Source organism: Schistosoma haematobium, chromosome 5 (genome assembly GCF_000699445.3).
Source record: "Schistosoma haematobium chromosome 5, whole genome shotgun sequence".
Lineage (NCBI taxonomy): Eukaryota > Metazoa > Platyhelminthes > Trematoda > Strigeidida > Schistosomatidae > Schistosoma > Schistosoma haematobium.
In genome coordinates this window covers 15,725,187-15,748,837 of record NC_067200.1, presented here as the reverse complement: position 1 = coordinate 15,748,837, position 23,651 = coordinate 15,725,187, and the positions used below count along the sequence as shown (strand labels likewise).

The 23,651-nt window shown below is 37.3% G+C and overlaps 1 protein-coding gene across 3 annotated transcripts in view; it reads left to right on the top strand.

The window, feature by feature from the left end:
- RAPGEF2_2 (Rap guanine nucleotide exchange factor 2) overlaps nt 1–23,651 on the top strand; it is a 126,431-nt gene that overhangs the window by 43,804 nt on the left and 58,976 nt on the right. Inside the window, exons 14-18 of one of the 3 annotated variants that reach the window (XM_051217570.1) lie at nt 5,404–5,502; nt 8,043–8,346; nt 9,100–9,624; nt 16,617–16,799; nt 20,756–21,055. In XM_051217570.1, coding sequence (XP_051064986.1) covers nt 5,404–5,502; nt 8,043–8,346; nt 9,100–9,624; nt 16,617–16,799; nt 20,756–21,055 — 1,411 coding nt within the window. Of the gene's footprint in view, nt 1–3,710; nt 8,347–9,099; nt 9,625–14,914; nt 16,800–20,755; nt 21,056–23,651 lie in introns of those variants that run through there. The other 2 variants (XM_051217572.1, XM_051217571.1) reach the window with 2 other exon arrangements.

Sequence of the window (23,651 nt, the reverse complement as noted above, 5' to 3'; positions counted from 1 at the left end):
GTTTACGTGCCTGAACAGCATATTCGAAGAATATGGAGTATCTGATGCAGAACATGAGGGTATGAATTACCAAAACAGGTGAACGTTCCTATAATTGAATATCTGTCACACAACACCAAAGTCATAATTTCAACAACAACAACGTCTAAACAGTTCTACTGTGCGGAGTTGGATTGTGGAGAACTACTACCATCATTGCCAAAAGGTGCAGGTGACTATGCAAAATACTACAGATCCATTGGACAGAAACCGTTAGCAATAATCGACTGTGATAGAGAACAATTCGGATGTCTACTGAGAGGAAAATCAGGAAACAGTGTTGGAGGTGGGTAGGATACACATTGAGGAAACCATCAAAGGGCAAGGCTCAATATGGAATCCTCGAAGGAAAAGGAAAAGAAGCATACCAGAGGACATTTGCAGGTAGATATCAAGAGAGTGAATCGCGCTTAGGGACAACCTGAAAGAGGAGCCTGAAAAGAGTTGCTCCGAGATTCTTAGTCGGAGGCCTATAAGCTCACAACAGTAACAGGCATGAGTAAGTAAGTTATAATACACGGACGTCGAGAGGAAGGGTATTATATGCTCAGTATGGTTTGGCGACGTGTCCCTCTATTACTTCCTTTGTTCATGTGTGCATAGATCTTGTGATTTATGAACCGTATCCTCTGTTTTCTGTTGTCATCTCTCCGTTGTACTTATAGTTAGTATGTGTGTTTTTATCATTGTGAATGGCTGATGCAATGTTTAATTTTTCCATTTCTTATGAAACTTTTGACTTATGTTCTACACCTGGAAAATAGATGATTTGAAACAGAAAGAGTTGAATCATCTGATCTTCTGTGGATTGAGTGTGAATATGTCTCGTCCTTGTGTTTGTTTTAAACGTTTAGTTTGGTGCTTATTATTAAATTAATCCTTTCAGTGATGTTACACGATTTGATAAATTTACTAGAAGTTGGAAGTTGTTAATATTACATGTACCACTTTTTCACAGTACACACTTTGTGAAATACCATTGCAATCCTGTAAGTTTACCACAGTAAATAGGCATTGAAATACACGGAAAACCATATAAATACAACTTTATTTGAATTGCGAAGGATGTTTAATGTTAATTATCGAATACGACGTTTCAATGATTTTGACCTTGGTATGCTAGATTCAACACTTAATCGACTAATGTAATGTAAAGATAAGGTCGAATAAATCATATTATTTGCCTAATTTCACAAGAGTCATGTATTTACTAATTTTGAAATGGATTACTGAATGCTCTAATGGTGGAAAGTAACCGTGGACTATGAAATCAATTATTTATAGAGAGTAAAGTAGTTACATCCGTGATGACATGGTATGATGGTCGAGAAATATCATAAATTGATTGGAAGTGAAAATAATAGTCACTGAGGTTTGTGTGGACATTATTTTTGGTGATTTATTATGACAAAATTTCTAAGTGTCATAAATAAGAAAAATGAGGGATTTCAACTCAATGACATAGCTTTCAATTTAATGGAAATATCGAAACAGATAAATGAGAATAAGTACATACACACACAAACACCATCGGTCTAATGGTGACGATAGCTGTTCAATGTGTCCATACAACAGTTTTACATTTTATTGATAAGTTGGAATTATCTTTAAATCGTGGAAATGTTTGTAAAAACATCGATGAGAAGGAGTACCCGTTAATCTGTTAGTGAAGAGGACAAAGAGAGGTCCCTATTATTGAACTTAATAGAACATCACTTGTCGCAGCAAACCAGTTTGACAAAACGGAGGAGACGCTAGTAGTTTTTGGTAATCTCTCAGTAAGGTAGTCGTGTAAGCAATTTCAGAAAGAAATCATGGATACATACAGGTCTTAATTTGTAGTGTTTCCCACTTAATCCTCTCTCTTTACGACCGACATATCTCTCTACGTACTAATTCTTTCTTCCTGTACTATATCCTTATATGCAATCTTTCTTTTATATATTACCATCATTGAATTAACTACTTCTATGAATCCGGTGTTCATCTTGTTGTGCTAATGCGGTATGGCAACTTGGACCGATGCATATATTTGCCTGGTCCTACGTTATAGCTGACTGGCTGATTTCGAGCACACAATTGGTGAATTAGTGAACAATAGGATCTCTAGTGTTGTTAGAGGTAGAATAGGGACAAACGAAGACATGGGATCAGTCCATGAAGACGTTGACTATTGAACTGAGCCATGTGGGTAGGTACAGACTACTTGATTAGCGTCCGCGTGATTATTGTAACCGATGGTTAGAGACTTTGGGTGACATGGATCAAAATGGTTTGTGATGGAACAGGCACATTCACTCTTCGTCTTCTCTTAAATTGTAACTTTCTAAATTACCTTATGAATTTTTTATCCCACTAGTCCATATTCTTTTCCCAAATCCTATCTAAAATGCTAAATCTTTTCAACCGCCGTCAATGCTGTTACTATATGTACTACTTTGGGATTTATCTTGACAATTTCGTCTCGCTGTGCTAATAGGGTGTAGCAACTTGGATCGATGTACACGTGTCAGGTTCGACATTACTTATGATTGACTGGTCGGTGAATTCGTCAACTTAGAAATTTGTTTACACAAACAATAAAACTCAGTGTCCACAAACAAAACACTATAAGAATGACAGTTAGAAGAATATTAAGCAATGAAGTCAATACCGCGGACACTTGAAATGACATGCAATTCAATTAATAAAAATTATTATTCCAAAGACTACCTCGAACATATATGGGTACAAGTGATGTGTACAGATCGTAGTTAGTAGGGGTAAGGGACAAACAAAAGAAAAATACTTTATGACCACTGTTTCGCTCAGCAAACTTATCTCGACTTCTGCAGCATAATAATCAAACCGAAATTATCAAAGAATATATTATATTTAGCAATCAAATCTATTCTGTGCTTATACAATCATATTGAGATGTCTTTAGCGTGTAGGATAACACAAGTTAGTTATGTAGTACTCAATTTTCTTCACGATCAAATTAAACCTATATTTTACACTTATTTGTTGAAATTGTTGGACCTTCCTCGATATATTATCACATTGCTGTTCAGAGGTGATTCAAATAGCCCTTTATTGAAACAAAGACTTAAATCAGTCATCAGTAAAACGTATTGCACAGTAAAGCTCATTATCAAAGAAAGAACAAGGTGCATGCTTCATTCAAAACCTAAAAGACATGAAAACGATTGTGTCACATACCACTGTGTTTACCAATTTAAACGTGTGTGTGGTCACACATCGTGATCTCAACATCAGGGTGAGTGAACATGTATCCAAATGGCTGCAGAAACAAATACAATCAGGTGACCCAATAAGAGCAGAGGATAAACATCCATCATCCTATATTGCTATACATATAATTGAAACAGGTCATAAGATTTATCTAAACTCGGCTTTTGTGGTGTTGTATAAAGGTGTAAAAAGGCGCATACTAAGATTTATTGAAGCCTTAACCATACGAAAATTCAAATCCCCTTTGTGTGTTCAAAAACAGTTTGTTCTTACCTTAAACCTACCCTGGTAATATTGACGTATTATCCAGAGTGATTAGGTTTTGAGTTGTGTTCATATTATTATTATTATTATTATTATTATCATTATTATTATTATTATTATTATTATTATTATTATTATTATTATTATTATTATTAATGGCTTTATTCAATATTATATTTTGGTACAATATATAATTCTCAGCACAGGGTATTTCAACAAGTTACTTACGCAACAACAACAAAAACAGTAACAAATACAAAAAAATAAAAAAGTTTTTTAAAAAAAAGCCGAATAACTGTACAACTTTTAAAATTAAGGACATGTTAAGAATGCAGGTTATTGACTAGGTTAACTCTAACAACCTGTTCGTCACAGAGTATATTTGCTAGGTAAGGTATTATAGAACTTTTATACTTTTGCTTGCGTGCATGGATTTTAATGTAATTACGTCTCGTTCTACTAGAAGATATACAAGGAGAAAGATAAGAGTGAGGGGGATGGCTAGTATCTGATAAAATAACACCTGCCAGGAGTTTGCATGATTTTAAATTTCTATCCACAACCATATTAATTATGACCTCGAAAGATTCACCACACATCTTGCTAACTGCCTTCATCACTCTCCGCAATACAGCAAAGTCTTTTCTCAAAAGCCCGGGAAAGAATAATGGAGAACAGTAAAGTATAATAGGTAATATGCAAGAATTGACAAATTGTAAGAGTAAATGACGAGTAATCGCTAGAGCATGCAATCTCTATGTAGTAGGTCAGACGGAAAACCTTCTTCGATAACAATAAAACGTGGGAAGACCAAGACAGATCAGTGGAAAAGGTGACACCAAGATAATTGACCTTCGACATTGTGTTTATCAAAGAGTCTCGGATGGTACAAACATTATGGAATCTCAAAATGGTGTTTAGATTCCGTTCATGTCTCATGCTAAAGTTAACAGCTTGGTATTTAGACGGATTAGGTATGAGACCATTACCAATAGACCAATAATCAATACGAGACAAAAACTCATTCATTTCTATGGGATGTAAAGAGGAAGAGATAGGCATACATACAGGGGGGTCATCCGCATATTTCACAAAAGTGTTTTCTGTGGAAGATGGCAGATCATGCAGAAAAAAAGAGAAGAGGTGACAGAGCAGCTCCTTGTGGTACACCTTCATGAGACAGTAGAGACTCTGAACACTTTCCTCCAAACACAATGTACTGTTCCCTTCCAGAGAGGTAGCAACATAGCCAGTTGGTTATCCAGCTGTCAGTGTTGATGCTGATCAACTTGTTAAGTAAACGTTGTCTTGGTATAGAATCAAAAGTTGGAGTATAGTCCAGAAAAGCACATCGAACATACTTCTTACCCTTTTCTAAGTTGAACAGTATGGTGTGATGCAGAACAGCAACAACATCTAAAGTGCTTCTGCGTCTGTAAGCAAACTGATATGGGTCAATATGCTCTTTTATCTCAGGCTGAAGTGGAAGTATTAATAATTTTTCCATTGTTTTGAGGAAGGGTGAAGTTATTGCAATAAGTCTAAATTTTACACTCTTATCACCAGATGCTTTCTTGGGTACAGGAATTATATTTATCTTTCTCCATATTTTCGGTATGAGATTAGATGAGAAAGATCTGTTAAATATAGTCGTGAACGGATAACATAGAACGTCATCACACTTTTTAAAAAGGATGTTTGGGATACCATCAGGTCCTAAACATCGTCAACATTCCTAGCTAAAAATGTATAGGATTATCTGTTTTATTATACTTTTCAAAAATTTTGGATATCATCTACTTGTTTTTCACTGGGTTTTATCTCTCTAACAATTTGGTGTTCATCAATTTTAATGAATGTAATCAGGCCTCTTGTAACTATCTGTGCGCTATTACCGTATACTTCTACCAATGAACCGGAATATTTTCGTCATCCAAAAAATCTCCAGTCATTGGAACTATCCACGTACGTATATATTCAGATAAATATTTAAACGAAATATTGCATGCATCTATACAGTATTCGGAGAATACTGTTGAATTCAACGTATTCTGAGATCTGCTTTATTACCTTCCGATGTTTGTTGCATCTACTTTTTTCAAATTTAACTACCATCATTTTTGCATGCATTTACTATTTTATACATCACATTTTTTCACAATAGTTGTCATTTAAGTGAGATTAATTCTTCAAATGCATGTTAACACAGTTTTGTAAGTTGGTTACTGTTCGTAACTTACTTACTTACGCCCGTTACTCCCAATGTAGCGTAGGCCACCGACCAGCATTCTCCAACTCACTCTGTCCTGGGCCTTCCTTTCCAATTCTATCCAACTTTTGTTCATTTTTCTCATATCTGTCTCCATTTCCCGGCGTAATGTGTTCTTTAGTCTTCCTCTTGTCCTTTGGCCTTGAGGATTCCATGTGAAGGCTTGTCTTGTGATCCAGTTGGGTGCTTTCCTCAATGTGTTTCCTATCCACTTCCAGCGCTTCTTCCTCCGCTGGGATCTGGATTGTTCTCTCCTACAGTAGGTTGTTGCTGATAGTGTCTGGCCAACGGATCCGAAGTATTTTGCGTAGATAGCTATTAATAATAAACACTTGTATCTTCTGGATGATGGCTTTCGTAGTTCTCCAAATAATGAAACTACTAGACTAATGCTTGTACTAGTGAAGGCGAAATCAATGTGTATAACTTTTATCTCAAACGCCTAGATATTTCGTTACAATAGGCCATTGAAACATGAAATGATAATATGAAAAAACAAGAATATTGTCATATAATCGATAAATAAGTGGACCAAAATAATATTTATTGTATGATATAATTCAATTAGGAAAGGAAACCGATATGAATTTCGTTCAATTAAAAATGTTCATTATAACTTTTGTAAAAAACATCTTAGAAAGCTAGTACAAGATTGATAGCGGTTACTATTTGGGTGGATATTCGATAACATTTCCAGTTATTAGATTGCATAATCTCTCAATCATTAACTACTTAGGCATGATGAATCAAAAGGTATAGTAGTCTTATCTTTCATTACATAACTCCTCATATCCTAAACCGATCACTTCTACCCTTTTTTCATCTACTTCCGTAGTCAACAACAGTCTACACGCGGTAACGACTTAAAACCACCAGCCATATCTGACATACTATGGAGTTATTAACCTGCGTTATGCCAATATCGTCTATCATTATAATGACCTAGTTAAATGAAGTTTGATTCGATCACTCACGTACATTCATTTACACTACATACTTACTATATGTCAAGTATCTATTCAAACAAAATAGTTTTATGTTCACATAAAATATTTATTGATTTATGTGCATTCATTCTACTTTTCCAGACAAACATCGAATACTGGATTGCGTTGATTATGTTTGATAATTAGTGGATGATCAACGTTTTTAGCCTAAAAGCTTGGTATGTGTTGGTCTTTAGGAACTTATGCATAGTAATAAACCTACCAAGTAATCGAACTGATCTAATGAAAAATCAACCATTAAACCAAGAGACACAAAGCTTACTGAATTTCCGTGATTCATGTGAATAATAGGATGTACGAGTTTAATGAAGAAAATAATAAAACAACAATGTCAACAAAAGTTATTAGTTAGCAATAATGTTTATACACATGATAAAAATGTAGTTCAGTGAATTAGTTAACCGAGGATATTTCAACAGCATATAATCTTTCACTACATTAACTGCGATGTGTATATACTTCAAAGAAAAGCAATTAGTACATTTGTTTTTGTAATGTCATTATAAAACTACTAAGAATGAATGAATAACAGTAATAGTGTTACTTGTCCACCAAATATCAATTTATTTATTTGAATTTCAGACACATTATTTGTGTCAGAGCTAGTGATACTTACTACTCGACCTTTCAATCGTAATAATCGAGGTTGGGTTACGAACCTACATACTTTTAGTTGAAGCGTTAGTGCTTTAATCACTAAACCCCTACCATTTACAATCTTGTATATCCAGCTTCAAGTCATACATTACGTGCTTATTCGTGTGCATGATACTATTTAATTGCAAAACCCGAAATAAGTAGAAAAAGATCTAACTGCTTAAATTGATTGGTTTTAATTATTAAGGTCCATCGTTTTGTATGTAAGAAACAAGTGGTGGTGTTCATCAATTTGAAGTTTGAGTAATAGTGAGATGAGTTAAAGTCCCAAAACCACCGACTAATTTGAATGATGTGATAAGTATCAGTATTAGGAGTAATAATAGTAGTAGGATTCTCTTCACAGTTATCTTTCACCATTGGTTTCTCTATTTTGCCAACCGCTTAGACCGAAGGGTAATTATATCCTTTATGTATTGTATTAACTATAATTTAGTATATATATACACGTTATAAACGATTATTTCTGAATTATAAAGTGTCATTCTTTAAGATTGTATAGCCTAATGATTTGTCGTACATTTTTGGACCATAACGATGACAACCAAGATATTTTTTGTATTCATGTATAGACCAACTAGTATAAGCATACCTGATGATCTTCTTAAGAAGTCAAATTACCCTCAACAACAACAGTCTTCTTCAACTGTAACACTACCGAAAATGCCAACACCATGCTCCCTTTCTACGGTCAGTACTCTCTCTACTTATCCGGGTAACAATTCAATTGGAAGACGTGGTCGAAACTTTCAACCTTCACATGTTACATCGGGTCGTTCTTCTCACAGTGCAGATACATCACCGACTCGATTATCACATCCTCATGAAGATAGTCAAGTGTTTTATAAGACATCAATAACTGACAGTAGTAAACAGGTAAATTATTTTTGAAAATAATCTTCAGTTTTGAAAATCTATTACTCACTGTGTATTGAAGTTATAACTACTTTTCTTAACGTTTAAGATTTTTCTGTACTAATGACTAAGAAGCAAATAGAGCAATCCCTATCTTAAACTTTTAAAGCTGAATCATTACTCTCAGTGAACAGACTTAAAGATAATTAAATTTTCCTCATAAGTCTAGATTTATTCATTGAATGTTTCGAAACATCAAAGCATGATGGAGTTTACACATGCTAAAAAGGGCTAGAAGAGGTTTCAACAGAACATGAATGATTCATATAGAGACGTTAGTTAATTACGAATGTCAAGTTTGAAAATCATGGTGGTTCGTAATGTGTTTTTGTAAGTGAATATGTATTTACATAATCAGTATGTTTGTCTGCACTTTATCCACTGTTGTGAAATGCTCTGAGAACTCAACCCTTAACCATTAGGTCACAGGTTTAAACCCTACTCCAGTTACTTTGGCTTAAACAGAGGTTTTAATACCATGAATTGGACTTAATGAAAATGAAATATGGCTTCAAGTTGAAAGTATGAACATGTGTTTGAGTGGCATTTTTTGCTTCAAAACATTTTATGTATGTTTTTAAATATGTGTGTATATTATTTTAATTCACTTCACATGGATAACTTGGTATTACATTATCGTAATCTAGCAATACCGTGATAAATGGTTTGTTCTTAGTTGTTGTTGTCTTATTCTTTAATGTTTCAACCATCTAGTCATCCATTTCCCAGTCACGTTGGTCACATTCACTTAAAGATCCTACCACCATCGATAATCGAAGTAATAATAGCAATGATTTATGTCGACCGTACGAACAACATCCATCCAATAACACATTCAGCAGTAGTGCAAAAACAGCCAATCATAATTACTTCCCACCAACACCACCACTGCAAAGATCGTCATCACAGCCGGATTTAATAATGCTGGACAAATCATTAATATCTGGTAGTAATGTTGCTGCTACAGTCAGTGACTATATTACCGTTCTTCACCAAAATCAACATAATTTATCTGATAGTGTCAAATATTCAGGCTTAAATTCTGGTAGTAATAATAATACTCATACGGACCATTTGTCAGTGATACGTGTATGGCGATCAAATGATAATGGAAAAGATCATTCTAGTAAGCTGATTATATTACCAAGTAGACACACTAATGCATACGAAGCGACACGTTTATGCATGGAGGAATTCAGTATACCGGTAGAAGATCAACATTCTTATCGCTTATACCATGTATGTTTAATGTTTATTTTTCTTTCATAGTGATTAATAATAATAATCATAAATCTTCATCACATTATTTGTTATTGCGTAGACGTTTGTTATGTTATTGAGATTAGAAAAAACCACTCACGCAAAATGAATAAAGAATTTATAGCTATCAAACGATTTGAAAAAAATTGCCATGGGGCTAATGAATTTCCAGTTCTAAACAGGTATCTGCAACTCGCTGTTGTCCAAATAAACAGTCAGTCGGCAGTCAGCCACAATGTTGGACCAAGCACATAAATGAATCAGTCCAAGTTGCCACACCTCATTAGCACAGCAAGACAAACACCGGATTCATAGCAGTGGTTAGGTCAAAGGTGGTAATATATAAGAGAAAGATTGCATATAGAGATATAGTACAAGAAGAAAGAATTGGTTCGTAGAAAGAAAGATATGAAGCGATCTTAATCTCTTAGTTTAAGGGAAGACAGAGAGTGTATACACCGACGCCATTGTGATCGATTCTGAGCCATGTCACCAAAATTCTCCAACCATTTGGTTACGATAGTCACGCGGACCCCAACCAAGTAGTCTGTATCTACCAACATGGCTAAGACTAGAAGTTCGTGAAATCAAGCATTGATGCCACGCTTTGGTTTGGTCGCCCCTAACTTTCTTCCAACCATTCCGAACACTGGTTAGCATTGCGCGTCTTGGTAATCGGTGTTCAGGCATACGTAACATGTGGCTCAACCATCTCAGTCGGTGAAGATTCATAACCTCATCAACTGATTTACCATCATTTCCTAATACCCTGCGTCTAACCTCACTATTACTTACGTGATGATCCCAGCAGATGTTGGCAATATTTCTAAGGCATCTGTGATCAAATATTAGTAACTTACAAGTATTTTCTACTCTGAATGGCCACGTTTCTCAGCTGTAAAGTTAAGTTAATCGCTAAAAATAGACCACCATACCTAATGACCTCTGGAGCCAATCCATCTGGACCAGCTGCCCTTACTCTTTTCAGATTAGCTACAGAATTTTGAACTTCAGCTGGAGTCGGGAGACCTACTTCAATATTCCATTCACTCGGTCTGGGAATGGTGGGTATTTGTAGGGTAGCTGAAGGCCAGCAGAGTTACTCTCTAAAATGTTCCACCCATCGTTCTAAACGTCTGGACTGGGAGCAGATAAGAGTGTCGTTTTTTCTGAGATAGTCTCACTTACACTTGACTTTTTAGTTCCTGTTTCTTTTATGAATCTGAAGAGCTGTCTTGTGTTACCTACATCCGCTACCGCCTTTTCCATCTCTTTTGCTTTCGTTGCCCACCACTGCTTACGGTCGTTCGTTGGACGTTTGGTTAACCTAGATCTGATTTGCTTTCGCTCTTCATCATTTTCAGAGCCTGATGGGATGAGTTTACGAGAATCCATCATTGCAACAGACCTAGAAGAAATCCATTGATTTAAATCATTAACAGATATCACTGCTGTTTCCACAGCTGATTGTATGCCCTTCCAAGCAACATCTGGGTCAGCCTCGTCTTCACAACTACCTAATTGTGAACTCAGTTGTTCTTGGAACCTATTTTTGTTTTCTCGTTACTCAGCTCAGTTCTAATGGGTCTTTTTAATGTGGCTTTTTTGCGTCCAGTGAGGCGCAAGCAGATGCGTGCCCGTATTAGGGCATGGTCGGAGTCCAAGCAGGTACTCCAGAATGAGCGACAATCTCCTACCGACCCTCTCCAACGATGACTGATGGCAATGTGGTCTATTTGAGTCCATCGTTGGTTTGGTGCATGGGGTCTCCATGTTAGACGATGTCTCTCCTTATGCTTAAAATTTGTGTTTGCCAAAAATAAACGATCATCTGAGCACAGTTGCAGCAGACGATCACCATTTTCTGTTCACTGAGCCGGAATACTAAAATATCCACCAAAATGTCTTTCTGCTTGGTTTAAGCTACCTACTTGGGTATTAAAGTCACCCCCTACGAGTACTATGTCTGAGCGTTTAGCTTTCTGAAGAAGTTCAGAAAGCTTTCTGTAAAATTCATCTTTCACTTTATTCGAGCTGCAGTCAGTGGGAGCGTAGGCAGGAACGACGAAAAGGCAACGAAGTGTGTCTGTATCCTTCTGAGTTCTTACGGAGCCGTTTAGCCGAACAGTACATAGACGACTGTTGACGGGGATCCACTCTAATAGTGCTTGTTCTGCCTTCGTACCTAGTGCTATGCCTACACCTTTCAGTTCACGAGGACTAGAAATCAGGTCGGCAGATACATGGAGGATGTATCTCGTCCACTCTCGGTTTTCTCGAGTTGAGGTTAAGTGAAGAACCATACTAAGATCACGATAGGGAAGCCCGACTACCACGCCAGGGTAGCAGAAACGGTCAGGCACGAGCTTCCAGTGATTTCAAACATCTGAAGATTGCAAAATTCATTCATTGTTTCTCGACTTGAAATTCTTTGAAGAGACTAGATACAAATATAGTTTTTTTCTCCTTAAACATACACTTGCTGTTAATATTTATGGAAAAATCAATTAGGCAACTAAGGAACTCGTAAAGTCTATTGCGCGTTACAAAACGTCTTTCATCTAATTTCCATTAGTCAGTCAATCAGAGGTCACTTAGTTCATGGTGCGTCATTACAATGGCTCAAGTTTCCATACTCCATTAGAATGGCGAGATTAAATTGTCAGGCCAAATTGCAGAATAACAGAAGTGGTAACATTATCAATGGTGATTGAAAATGTTAAGCATCGGTGATGTGATTCAAGTAAATTTAAATTATTGAAATGGAAACAAGAAAAGTTATGAGTAATTTACCTACTTACGCCTGTTACTCCTAATGGAGCATAGGCCGCCGACCAGCATTCTCCAACCCACTCTGTCCTGGGCCTTCTTTTCTAGTTCCATCCAATTCTTGTTCATTTTTTTCATGTCTATTTCCATTTCTCGGCGTAATGTGTTCTTTGGTCTTCCTCTTTTCCTTTGGCCTTGAGGATTCCATGTGAGGGCTTGTCTTGTGACTCAGTTGGGTGCTTTCCTCAATGTGTGTCCTATCCACTTCCAGCGCTTCTTCCTAATTTCCTCCTCCACTGGGATCTGGTTTGTTCTTTCCCACAGTACGTTGTTGCTAATAGTGTCTGGCCAACGGATCCGAAGTATTTTGCGTAGACAACTGTTAATAAACACCTGTATTTTCTGCATGATGGCTTTCGTAGTTCTCCAGGTTTCTGCCCCATACAGTAGAACTGTCTTGACATTTGTATTGAAAATCCTGACCTTGGTGTTGGTTGACAGTTGCTTTGAGTTCCAGATGTTCTTCAGTTGTAAATATGCTGCTCTTGCTTTGCCGATCCGCGCCTTCACATCTGCATCAGATCCACCCTGTTCATCAATGATGCTGCCCAAATATGTAAAGGTTTTTACATCTTCCAAATCTTCTCCGTCAATTGTGATCGGATTGGTGCATGCTGTGTTGTATCGGAGAACCTTGCTCTTCCCTTTGTGTATATTGAGACCTACTGCTGCTGAGGCTGCTGCCACATTGTTCGTCTTCTTATGAGGAATTTAGAAGCTCATAATTTGGAGGAAGACAAAGAATAGATACACCTGCGCCATTGCAGACGATTTTGAGCCATGTCACTGAAAGTCTCCAACCGTTGGTTACGTTAATCATGCAGACGCCAACCAAGTAGTCTACACTCGATTGACGTGGTTCAGTCCAGTCGTCGATAACTTCATGGACTGGTGTCATGTTTTGGTCTGGCCGCCTCTAGCTTTCTTCCAGCTTAGTCTTACACAGATAACATCTCTCATCGAGGTAGGCGGTGGTTGATGAAGATTTACTACCTCATCAGTCGGTTTGCCATCCTTACCTAGTACCCTATTCCTGACCCAGGCACCACTTACTCTGTGTGTCAAACATACACGAGCGATGCTTCGAAGACACTGACGATTGAATACCAGTAGTAACTTACAAATATTCTTTACTTTTAATAGCCAGGTTTCACAGTCATAAGTTAGAAGTCCACTGAACTTTTAGAATTTGTGCCAAGACTTTGTCAGATACCAACCTGTCAGGATTGATTAGGATGTAAAAATAATCGGAGGTCGATGTGCTGAACTACTTCACTCCCTATTCTTAGTTCAGGCGTCAACACAGACCAGTCCTATAGTAACATTTTGCATTTGGGTTGAGAGGACCGCATCCAGAACATGCTTGGATTGTTGCTTAAAGTGGCCAGCGTCTTCACCAAAAAGAACTGTGTATTTGCGTATTCCAAGTCAACAAGTGAATCTCCTGGTAGAAAATCAACCTCTGGAAAGTTAGACGATGAAAGTGCTATCTCTAAAAGCATGTCTATGACAAAGCTAAATAAGAATGGGAAAAGCGGACAACCCTGAAGAACACTCGAAGTAATCGATTCTGATGAAAGTTGTCTATAAGTTTTGATTCGTCCACTAGTGTTCGAGTGGTGAGCCTGTACAGAGTTAATACACTCTTTTGATATGCATTTTGATGACTGACACTGCCGTCGAACCTTACGACCAACAGAGCCGAACGCTGTCTTGATGTCAAGGAATACAACTATAATCGGACCTCAAAAAGTATGTCTACGTTCTGGAACCTGCCGAAGGGTGAATATTTGGTCTATGCATCCACGTGCAGGTATGAAACCAGTCTGATTTTCTCGGATTCTCTCTTCACAAGCTCTACCTAATATTTGTAACACTTTGGTAGAAAAAGTGATAGCCCTGTGATTGTCAGAAAAGGACCTTGGTTCTTTCTTATTGTGTGGTTCGAACAGCGATCTAGACCAATCGATTGGTATCAGCTAAGATTTCAGTAGCAACTTAGTGGTGATAGTAATCTTATCAAAGTTAAATTGACTAAACATAGAGTATATGGTTAGGAAAAAATGGGCTGAATCATCTGAATAAAAATGTGGATTCATATTTTAACCTAAAAGTTTTGGGAGGATAAATGAACGAATCCGACTGTAACGCTGTAACTTATTCTGGTCGATTTCAGCATTTATTTCAGTGTATTGATTTCGAGTACCTTGAAGTTTTTGACTCTACAGACTGTACCTGTGAGTCCGGTTTGCGCGAACATGCAATGGTTTTACAGACTTATAGCAAGTTTTAGTTTGGTCAACCCTAAGGACAGTTGCAATTTCAGGACGACAAAGCTATCACATGATATTATTAGCAGTAGTTTTGAATCAGGTGGGTGAGGAACAGTTACTGACATCGACATTTTCAGTAAAGAACTACTTTCACAATCTATCTACAGGTTATTCATCGCTAACCACATAATTATCACTGACCATTTTTGGATCACGTTGGCACTATACCACGTATTGACTAGTTGGAGATATAAACCAACAAATTCCGGGTCACTGATATTGTAGTGGACGAGAACACAAGTGGGGACAACCAAAGGTATTTTAATACAACAATATTAAGAAAGTGCTCCCACCGCGAAACCCGGGATCCCATGGTTTGATTCTTGTTCGAATGGCCAGTAGGATTGCCGATGAATTCTAAATCAGAACGAAACAGCTGCCCAGTCCTTCTTGGTTTCTGAATGGTTTTGTAGCTTATATCAACCCGTATTTAGAAAAGTATCCCTTCATATTGAACTTTTCTTCACAATCCATGCAACACAAAAAGCAAGTTACGTAGGTGTTATTTCTACCACCTTCATTATTCACACTAACACTTATTCCACTCATTGTAAGCTGATAATAACAAATTTTGGATAAATAAAGTGTATGAATTCGTTGCAATTTCAGATGAGTATTAAAATGTCAATTTTTGCGATTATAATTGTACTTTTTAGAAAGAAATCAGAATCCTGAAGTCTTTTATGTTGTAGAGGATCATTCAATGTTACATTTCATTTGTATGTATTTTCTTTGGTAGTTGGTTGTATTGTAGATAATTTTAGACTAGCATTTGATTTTGAGCTATCTACATCCTATTTTTGAAATAGATAAGATAATTTATGATCATCAGTGTTCATATGCCAACTTATCTGTTTTTATGGTATGAAGCACAAAGTTTGTTAATCAAAATCTGTCTCATTCTTAGCGTTTCACAACAGCTTCCAGCGTAGCATATCTATTGACAATGTTGACCAGTTATATATTTTTTATTTTGCAATGTATGGTAGACTTAACTTCATGTTCTGCTTTTAATATGATTTATACGCTCTAATTAATCATTCATAAACCTTTACTCTCAAACACATTTCATATTCTTTGGAGAAGAAGAAGCGTTCGTTATGCTTAATGTTGAAACTAAAGTTTTGTATAGAAATGAGATCTTTCTTTTTAAATTTGATTTTGTTTATCATGCCTTTAATTTAATCATATTTCGCTGTCACACGGTGTTGATACAATTGTTTTAACTCCCTGTACTACTAAATATTATTCTTATTGTGGTTTTTACTGCCTCAAGTACACTTGATTATCATTTATTTTTTATGTTATTCATTTTAATACGTTTGATTAATTTTCGCTCATGATTATCCTATTCACCTTAATTATCAAGTATTTCATTCGATTAACTATCTTCCATCTTCTTCGTAATTGATTGCATCTTAACAACCATACAGATTATTCTGTTTCATAATAGTGATCATAATATACAATTTCACAAAATTGAAAGTGAACTCGTTAAAAATAAGTTCTCTGGTTGAACTGATAGTTTTTAAGTATAATTAATAAATTTTTGACAACTTGAAAGTAGAGGACATTATGGTGCTATTTCATCCTAGTTTAAATCTCGATTGTGCACATCCAATTTCAATCCTTTTGTGCTCTATTGCAATCTAAAATGAAACAGCTATTCAACACATAATAGTATATAAATGACTCATCAAATGATTTTAATTTATAGTAGGCACTAGTTTCGAAATAAATAATCTTTGCAAATTCACTCCCCTCCATACAGTCCAACCTACTACATGGTTGTTTTCTTATCTTGTTAAGGTGACTGTTGAATCTGGGCCAATTGTGAAACAAAGTCGCTTGTCTAATGTACTGGATGATTTATCTGGACGTTTAACTTTGAATTCAAGATATTACTTAAAAAGTTTGCATAATCATGATCCCCTTATTGCGGATGATGTTGCAAAATCAATTCTAGCTGAAAGTCGTGTTACGTTTACACAGGTAATTTTTTTCATCTCTTATTAATAATATAGGCTTTTAAATAATGCAACAAAGTAATCTTTCGAATTTGTCGTAGGAAAACGTGGATACCATGCACTATGAAAATATTTTCATTGCGGAGAATATCCTTAGTATTTCGTATTACCATAAGACGATAAGTGCAATTCACAGTCACTTGAAGCTTTGCTCCACGTATATACCTTCAGTTTAATTGCATAGCCTATTCATTACATTTATATTCATTGAAACTTCTTTTTTGTAGACTTCACAGTTTAGGAAAACTCTCGCCACAAACTAATACGAGATTGTTAAAAAAATTTCAATTTTCTTGAAACAAATAATATTCTTTTCAATAAATTTTATTCAAGGATTGTCAATTATAAGTTAAAATTAATAATCGGTAGTGTAGCCAGTCTTATAGAGAATGCAACTTTAATAGTAGAATCTTCTAATTTTGAACTATTTGAAAATCTTGAAATGATGATCGTATCTTCACTAGTGACTAACGTCTAGAATTAATTCTACGATTTCTGTTGAGTTGTTATTAATAGAGTTCACCAACGTCGGATCTGAGAGACAAATATCCATCTGGAGAAATGAAAGATGGTCGCTTATTATCACGAATTGACTGAGGTCAGAAATATATCACCATTGGATCCCCGACTCAGTAATCTGATAGTTTGGTCACCTGTGGTTTTCGCGGATATCCACCGCTTAGGAGTCCCATTATCATGGCGAAACAACTGTTTCATGCTTTCCGGTTTTAAGTGGTCGTCTAGCTAATATCGTCCTGTGATGTAAACTAGGAAAATGTTGAAATAGTCAACGTTCATTATTCAATTTAATTAGATTTAACGTCAAATAAAATTGGGATGACAATAATCATGGAAATAAATGTCAGACAATTTAGAATAAGAGAAATAATTATATAATTCAAAAGATTAAGTGTTTGACTAGGTTATACGTATTGCATGCAGTTATACTGACTAATTAAGATACAATAAGTGTGAGGCGAGTGCTAAATAAATTTCTCGAATGTGTCAGGGTAAAGTAATTGATTAAGCCAGATTAATTTAGACTGCGAAAATATAAGTCCGACCGAAGCTGCTACCTTGACGCAGTGGTCGGGCTTGCCTATCGTGATGACCCAACCGAGCTGTATTGGCTGGAACATATGTTCCTGTAGGTTCTACCATGCCAGGCAGGTCGATTGGAGAACGGTAAAACTAAAAGCCGCAACTCAAGGTTTGAGGGCGAAGTCGTACTGCTGACTGTAGAGAGGTGTGACCGCAGTAAGGTGTTTCCCTCGGACAACCAGCATGACAGAGATGCTGCCTTCCCACAAGGAGGGGTGGGGTTAGAAAAGGTCGACCCTAAAAATATCACACCTTACCTCACAGATTTCCGTCTCCGGCGGTAAGGCCCTTTGAAGAACGGAGCTAACACGTTAAAAACCTCCCACGAAAAGGCCGTGCGCGACCGGCCTCAAGCAGTTGTCCGTTGGGCTCTGCGGTCACGCTCCCAGGTCGTCAAGACCAACACTAATCCAATTTCCTTTTCAGGTTCCTCAAGAAATACCCTTCCACGGTGTGGGCAGCCGGGAGGTGACACCAGCCCTCATACCCGTGTAACAGCACACTGGACCAAGTTGGTCACATTCAAATACTTCTTACACCTCCTAATAACTCTCTTATCTCCACAACTAACCCTCCTCACGTCCTTTTTTCACCTTGCATCGCTAGGGCAAACGATTCGAGTACGCGAAACGTTATTCCTGGTCTCCTGAAACCACGCTCTAAACTACACGTAGGAGGTTTTAACGTACGAACACTGTGCCAAATAGGACAACAGGCTTCCTTAGCTAGGACTTTACAATCTCGCGCCATCGATGTGGGCTGCGTCTCCGAAACGCGCATACAGGATCCGAGTAGCGTCATTCATTTGACATTACCATGTCAAAATAAAGAACCGACTCGATTTACACTTCGTGTATCTGGAAGCCCAGATTCTGCTTCCCGTGGCCTCGCCGGCGTAGGTATAGCATTGAGTCCTAGGGCAGAACTAGCTCTCTTAAACTGGATCCCAGTAGACAGTCGTTTGTGCGCTGTCCGACTAAACGGAACAGTAAGAATCCGGAAAGATAGGGACACTCGTCGTTGCCTCTTCGTCGTCTCTGCCTGTTCTCCCACTGACTGCAGCTCAGATGATGTAAAAGATGAGTTTTACAGAAAGCTTTCGGACCTTCTCCGAAAAGCTAAGCGCTCGGATGTAGTAATAGTGGCCGGTGACTTTAATGCTCAAGTAGGTAAACTAAGCGATAGGGAAAGACACCTAGGTGGATCTTATGGTGTCGTGGCTCAGAGAACAGATAATGGCGACCGTCTGTTGCACCTATGCTCAGATAACCGCCTGTTTCTTGCAAACACTAACTTTGAGTATAAGGAAAAACATCTTTTAACATGGCGACCCCCTAATTCATCCCAACGTTGGACCCAAATAGATCACATCGTTGTCAGCCACCGATGGAGGGGCTCAATAGAAGACTGTCGCTCATTCTGGAGCACATGCCTAGATTCAGATCATGCTCTCGTACGAGCGCGTATTTGCTTGCGTCTTACTGGACGTAGGAAAGACACAGTTGTTAGGAAACGGGTACTAAGTAAGGATGGCAAATCAATTGATGAAGTAGTGAAACTTCATCAGTTGAGATGGCTGGAACATGTGTTACGTATGCCCAACCACCGACTACCTTGACGTGCTATGTTCAGTGGTATAGGAGTAGGTTGGAAGAAAGCTAGGGGCGGCCAAACCAAAACATGGCACAAGTCCATGAAGTCACTGACAAGTGGACTGAGTCATGTTGGTAGGTGCAGACTACCTGGTTGGGGACCGCGAGATGATAGCAACCGATGGTTAGAGACCCTGAACGACATGGCTCAAAATCGTTTGCAATGGCGCAGGTGCATCCACTCTTTGTGTTCTCCCAAATTCTAATCTTCTGAATTCTTCATGTCCGTTTTTTTCCTATTTCCAAATTTGTTTCACTGTATTATACTCTTTAAATAACATCTCCAAACCCTAATCTTCCCGATTACTGCTTATACTCTTGCTACCTCTACCACTACGGGATTTGAATCGACCACTGCATCTGTGTGCTAATGTGGTGTGGCAACTCGAACTGATGTACGTACGTACGAAGTTCTACGTTGTTACTGACTGACTGCGAAAATATAAGACAAAACCGAATTAATCGGGTAATTTTGTGATCAAGTGACTTACGTTACTGAATCGACCAGTTTATGAATAAACCTTATGACTTACCTAAAACATAGAGACCAGATGTTCAATTAAGTTTGACTTCAAACGTGCCAAATTCGCCTTACTTTAAAGAAATAAGCAGATTGGTGTCACTCAAGTGATATAATATTTCAAGTGTATGACACGTGATATTCAAAGCATCCTGACTTTGCGCCTTGAACATTAAATGTCAATGACTTTGAAGTGTTATTCCTAAAGCGAACTGCTAATTACTTAAACATTAGACATTTAATCGCATAATTATACAACCTTTAAATATACAAAAATCATCAAATAAATTCCAAAATATACGCATTTTTGATTTTTTTCGATCACGAAAAATTGTAAATGTAAAAAAATTACTTCTAAATCTTCCCTAAAAACTGACTGGATACAACCTTTTTTTAGCATAGTAGACGTATGTATAACTTTGTTAAATCCTTGCTTGACAAGGGTGTGCTCTGCTGAGTTGTTCCGCGCTAGTTTGAAATACCTGTTCAATTCAGCCTAATTCTCAATGAGTACTCCAATTGTGTTAAATTTATGATAAATACTACCTCCACAAAACCCATCATTCCGATAATACTCAGTTTATTTGTCACTCCTAATATCTGATGATCTGATCAATTGTGATCTTTTTATTGAATAATTGCTTTTAGCTTCCACCAAATGAATTAGCTGCTCGGTTAACTATTGATGATTATGAAATATTTCGATCTGTTCAATCCACTGAATATATTGATGAGATATTTGGACTCAGTAATGCACATGTTAATAATATCTCTTCATGTGTGGTTGGCAATAATAGTAACAGTAGTAATACTGGATATGCAACAGGTCATGAAAATTTGGATCGATTCACCGATCTTGTCAACCGTGAAGCGTATTGGGCTCCCACTGAAATTTGCAATGAAACTAACTTGAATCGACGTGTTGATTTGTTGAAACGTTTTATCAAGGTATTTTATTTTTGCTTATGACTATATTTTACTTCTAATCGAAAATTTTGAAGATGGAGTATTTCGAGTTGATCTCTTGAATTTCAAACTATTTATGGGTATTAAATTTTCATTCTTTATATAGACTATAAGATGTGAAAAATATCTCTTATGTGGACATCAAATAATTAATGTCAGTTTATTTTGTTACTATCAAGTTACTGTCTTTTTCACGTGAAAAAATCGAGGTTGCAATCTCAATCATTTCCGTGATATTTTTATAACTATTATACTTTGAGTGGTTAAAAAACTAGTAATAATGGAGCGAGTATCTGTTAATTGTGTATGTAATGAGTGCATTTTTCAGTAGTTTTATTGGCCACGTTATCATTATATCTAAAGTGTTTCCTTTGTTACTAAAAATTAGTCTTTTTATTAAATAGATCCCATCTATTTTAATTTGAAAAATCGGTCGGAATCATTCGCCAATCTGTCTTCATTTAAATAAGGCATAGCGTAAAGAAAAAATGGTGTCGCTTGTTTTGAGTTCTGACAATACGTTGTTAGATTAACAAATAAACATCAGGACAAAACACCTAAAAGTTTAATTCAATCATTTCATCATGTGTTTTTCTCTTAACCACATTGTTTTGAGTAGTAGATCAAATTTCGCTTCCTGTTCTTTACATCTCCCTTGTACGGCCAGATAAAATCATTGACCACTCATTACCCTCCAATAAGGGTGATTTAATAATATGATGAACTTCTGTAACAGTTTAGTGGCTAAGTATTCAACACCAAATTACGCAATATCAAACTGCATAAATATCCTGGTATCTATCTGTTTTCAAAATATTCTACGATCAGTTGAATACATCTGTTACCTCCTTTTACGGGCTGTTGCTGGATCCCTGCTATAAACTGCTCGATTTCTAAATCACTTGGACTGTTCCTTTTTTATAACATTCATGAGTTCCCGTATGACTGGATGAGCAAAATCAGTGAATTAGCTAAGACCTCTATCTCTTTCCTCTGTCGAGTTGTTCGTTTTAAAAAGGCGTTCCTAAAAAGAACTGAACATTCCAGAGTACAGTTTTAAAAATTAGATTGCTACAGCCTTTCAGACCAGGTTTCTTCAAAACAATTTGTTAGTACATTGATTTCTTGATTCTCTACGTGGATTAATGACTCCATCAGACCGTCAAATGAAGTTATGTCTATAGCCGGCTGGAAAGCTAAATCTACCATCTAATGGATCTGCTAAACCGAATTCGCGTATCATCTAACGCCTTTGAAGGTTTGTTCATTACCGTTACTTTACTTACTTACTTTCGCCTGTTACTCCTAATGGAGCATAGGCCGCCGACCAGCATTCTCCAACCCACTCTGTCCTGGGCCTTCTTTTCTAGTTCCATCCAATTCTTGTTCATTTTTTTCATGTCTATTTCCATTTCTCGGCGTAATGTGTTCTTTGGTCTTCCTCTTTTCCTTTGGCCTTGAGGATTCCATGTGAGGGCTTGTCTTGTGACTCAGTTGGGTGCTTTCCTCAATGTGTGTCCTATCCACTTCCAGCGCTTCTTCCTAATTTCCTCCTCCACTGGGATCTGGTTTGTTCTTTCCCACAGTACGTTGTTGCTAATAGTGTCTGGCCAACGGATCCGAAGTATTTTGCGTAGACAACTGTTAATAAACACCTGTATTTTCTGCATGATGGCTTTCGTAGTTCTCCAGGTTTCTGCCCCATACAGTAGAACTGTCTTGACATTTGTATTGAAAATCCTGACCTTGGTGTTGGTTGACAGTTGCTTTGAGTTCCAGATGTTCTTCAGTTGTAAATATGCTGCTCTTGCTTTGCCGATCCGCGCCTTCACATCTGCATCAGATCCACCCTGTTCATCAATGATGCTGCCCAAATATGTAAAGGTTTTTACATCTTCCAAATCTTCTCCGTCAATTGTGATCGGATTGGTGCATGCTGTGTTGTATCGGAGAACCTTGCTCTTCCCTTTGTGTATATTGAGACCTACTGCTGCTACACTGTCGTTTTCTCCTGCATCTGTTGTTGCGTTTGGGATAGAAGGGCTTGATCATCTGCGAAGTCTAGATCGTCCAACTGCATCTTAGAAGTCCACTGTATCCCGTGCTTCCCTTCAGAAGTTGACGTTTTCATGATCCAGTCGATCACCAAAAGAAAGAGGAAGGATGAGAGTAAGCAACCTTGCCTGACACCGGTCTTTACTTCGAACGACTTTGTCAACTGTCTTCCATGCACAGTTTTGCAGTTTAATCCATCATAGGAATTCCGTATGATATTGACTATCTTCTGAGGCACGCCGTAGTGTCGAAGAAGTTTCCGTAGTGTTGTTCTGTCCACGCTATCAAATGCCTTTTCGTAGTCAATGAAGTTGATGTAGAGCGATGAATTCCATTCAATTGATTGTTCCACAATGATCCGTAGAGTTGCGATTTGGTCTGTACACGATCTATCCTTACGGAATCCTGCCTGTTGGTCACGAAGTTGGGCGTCTACGCAGTCCTTCATCCTGTTTAACAATACCCTGTTGAAGACTTTTCCCGGTATTGAGAGAAGAGTGATGCCCCTGTAGTTATCACAGTT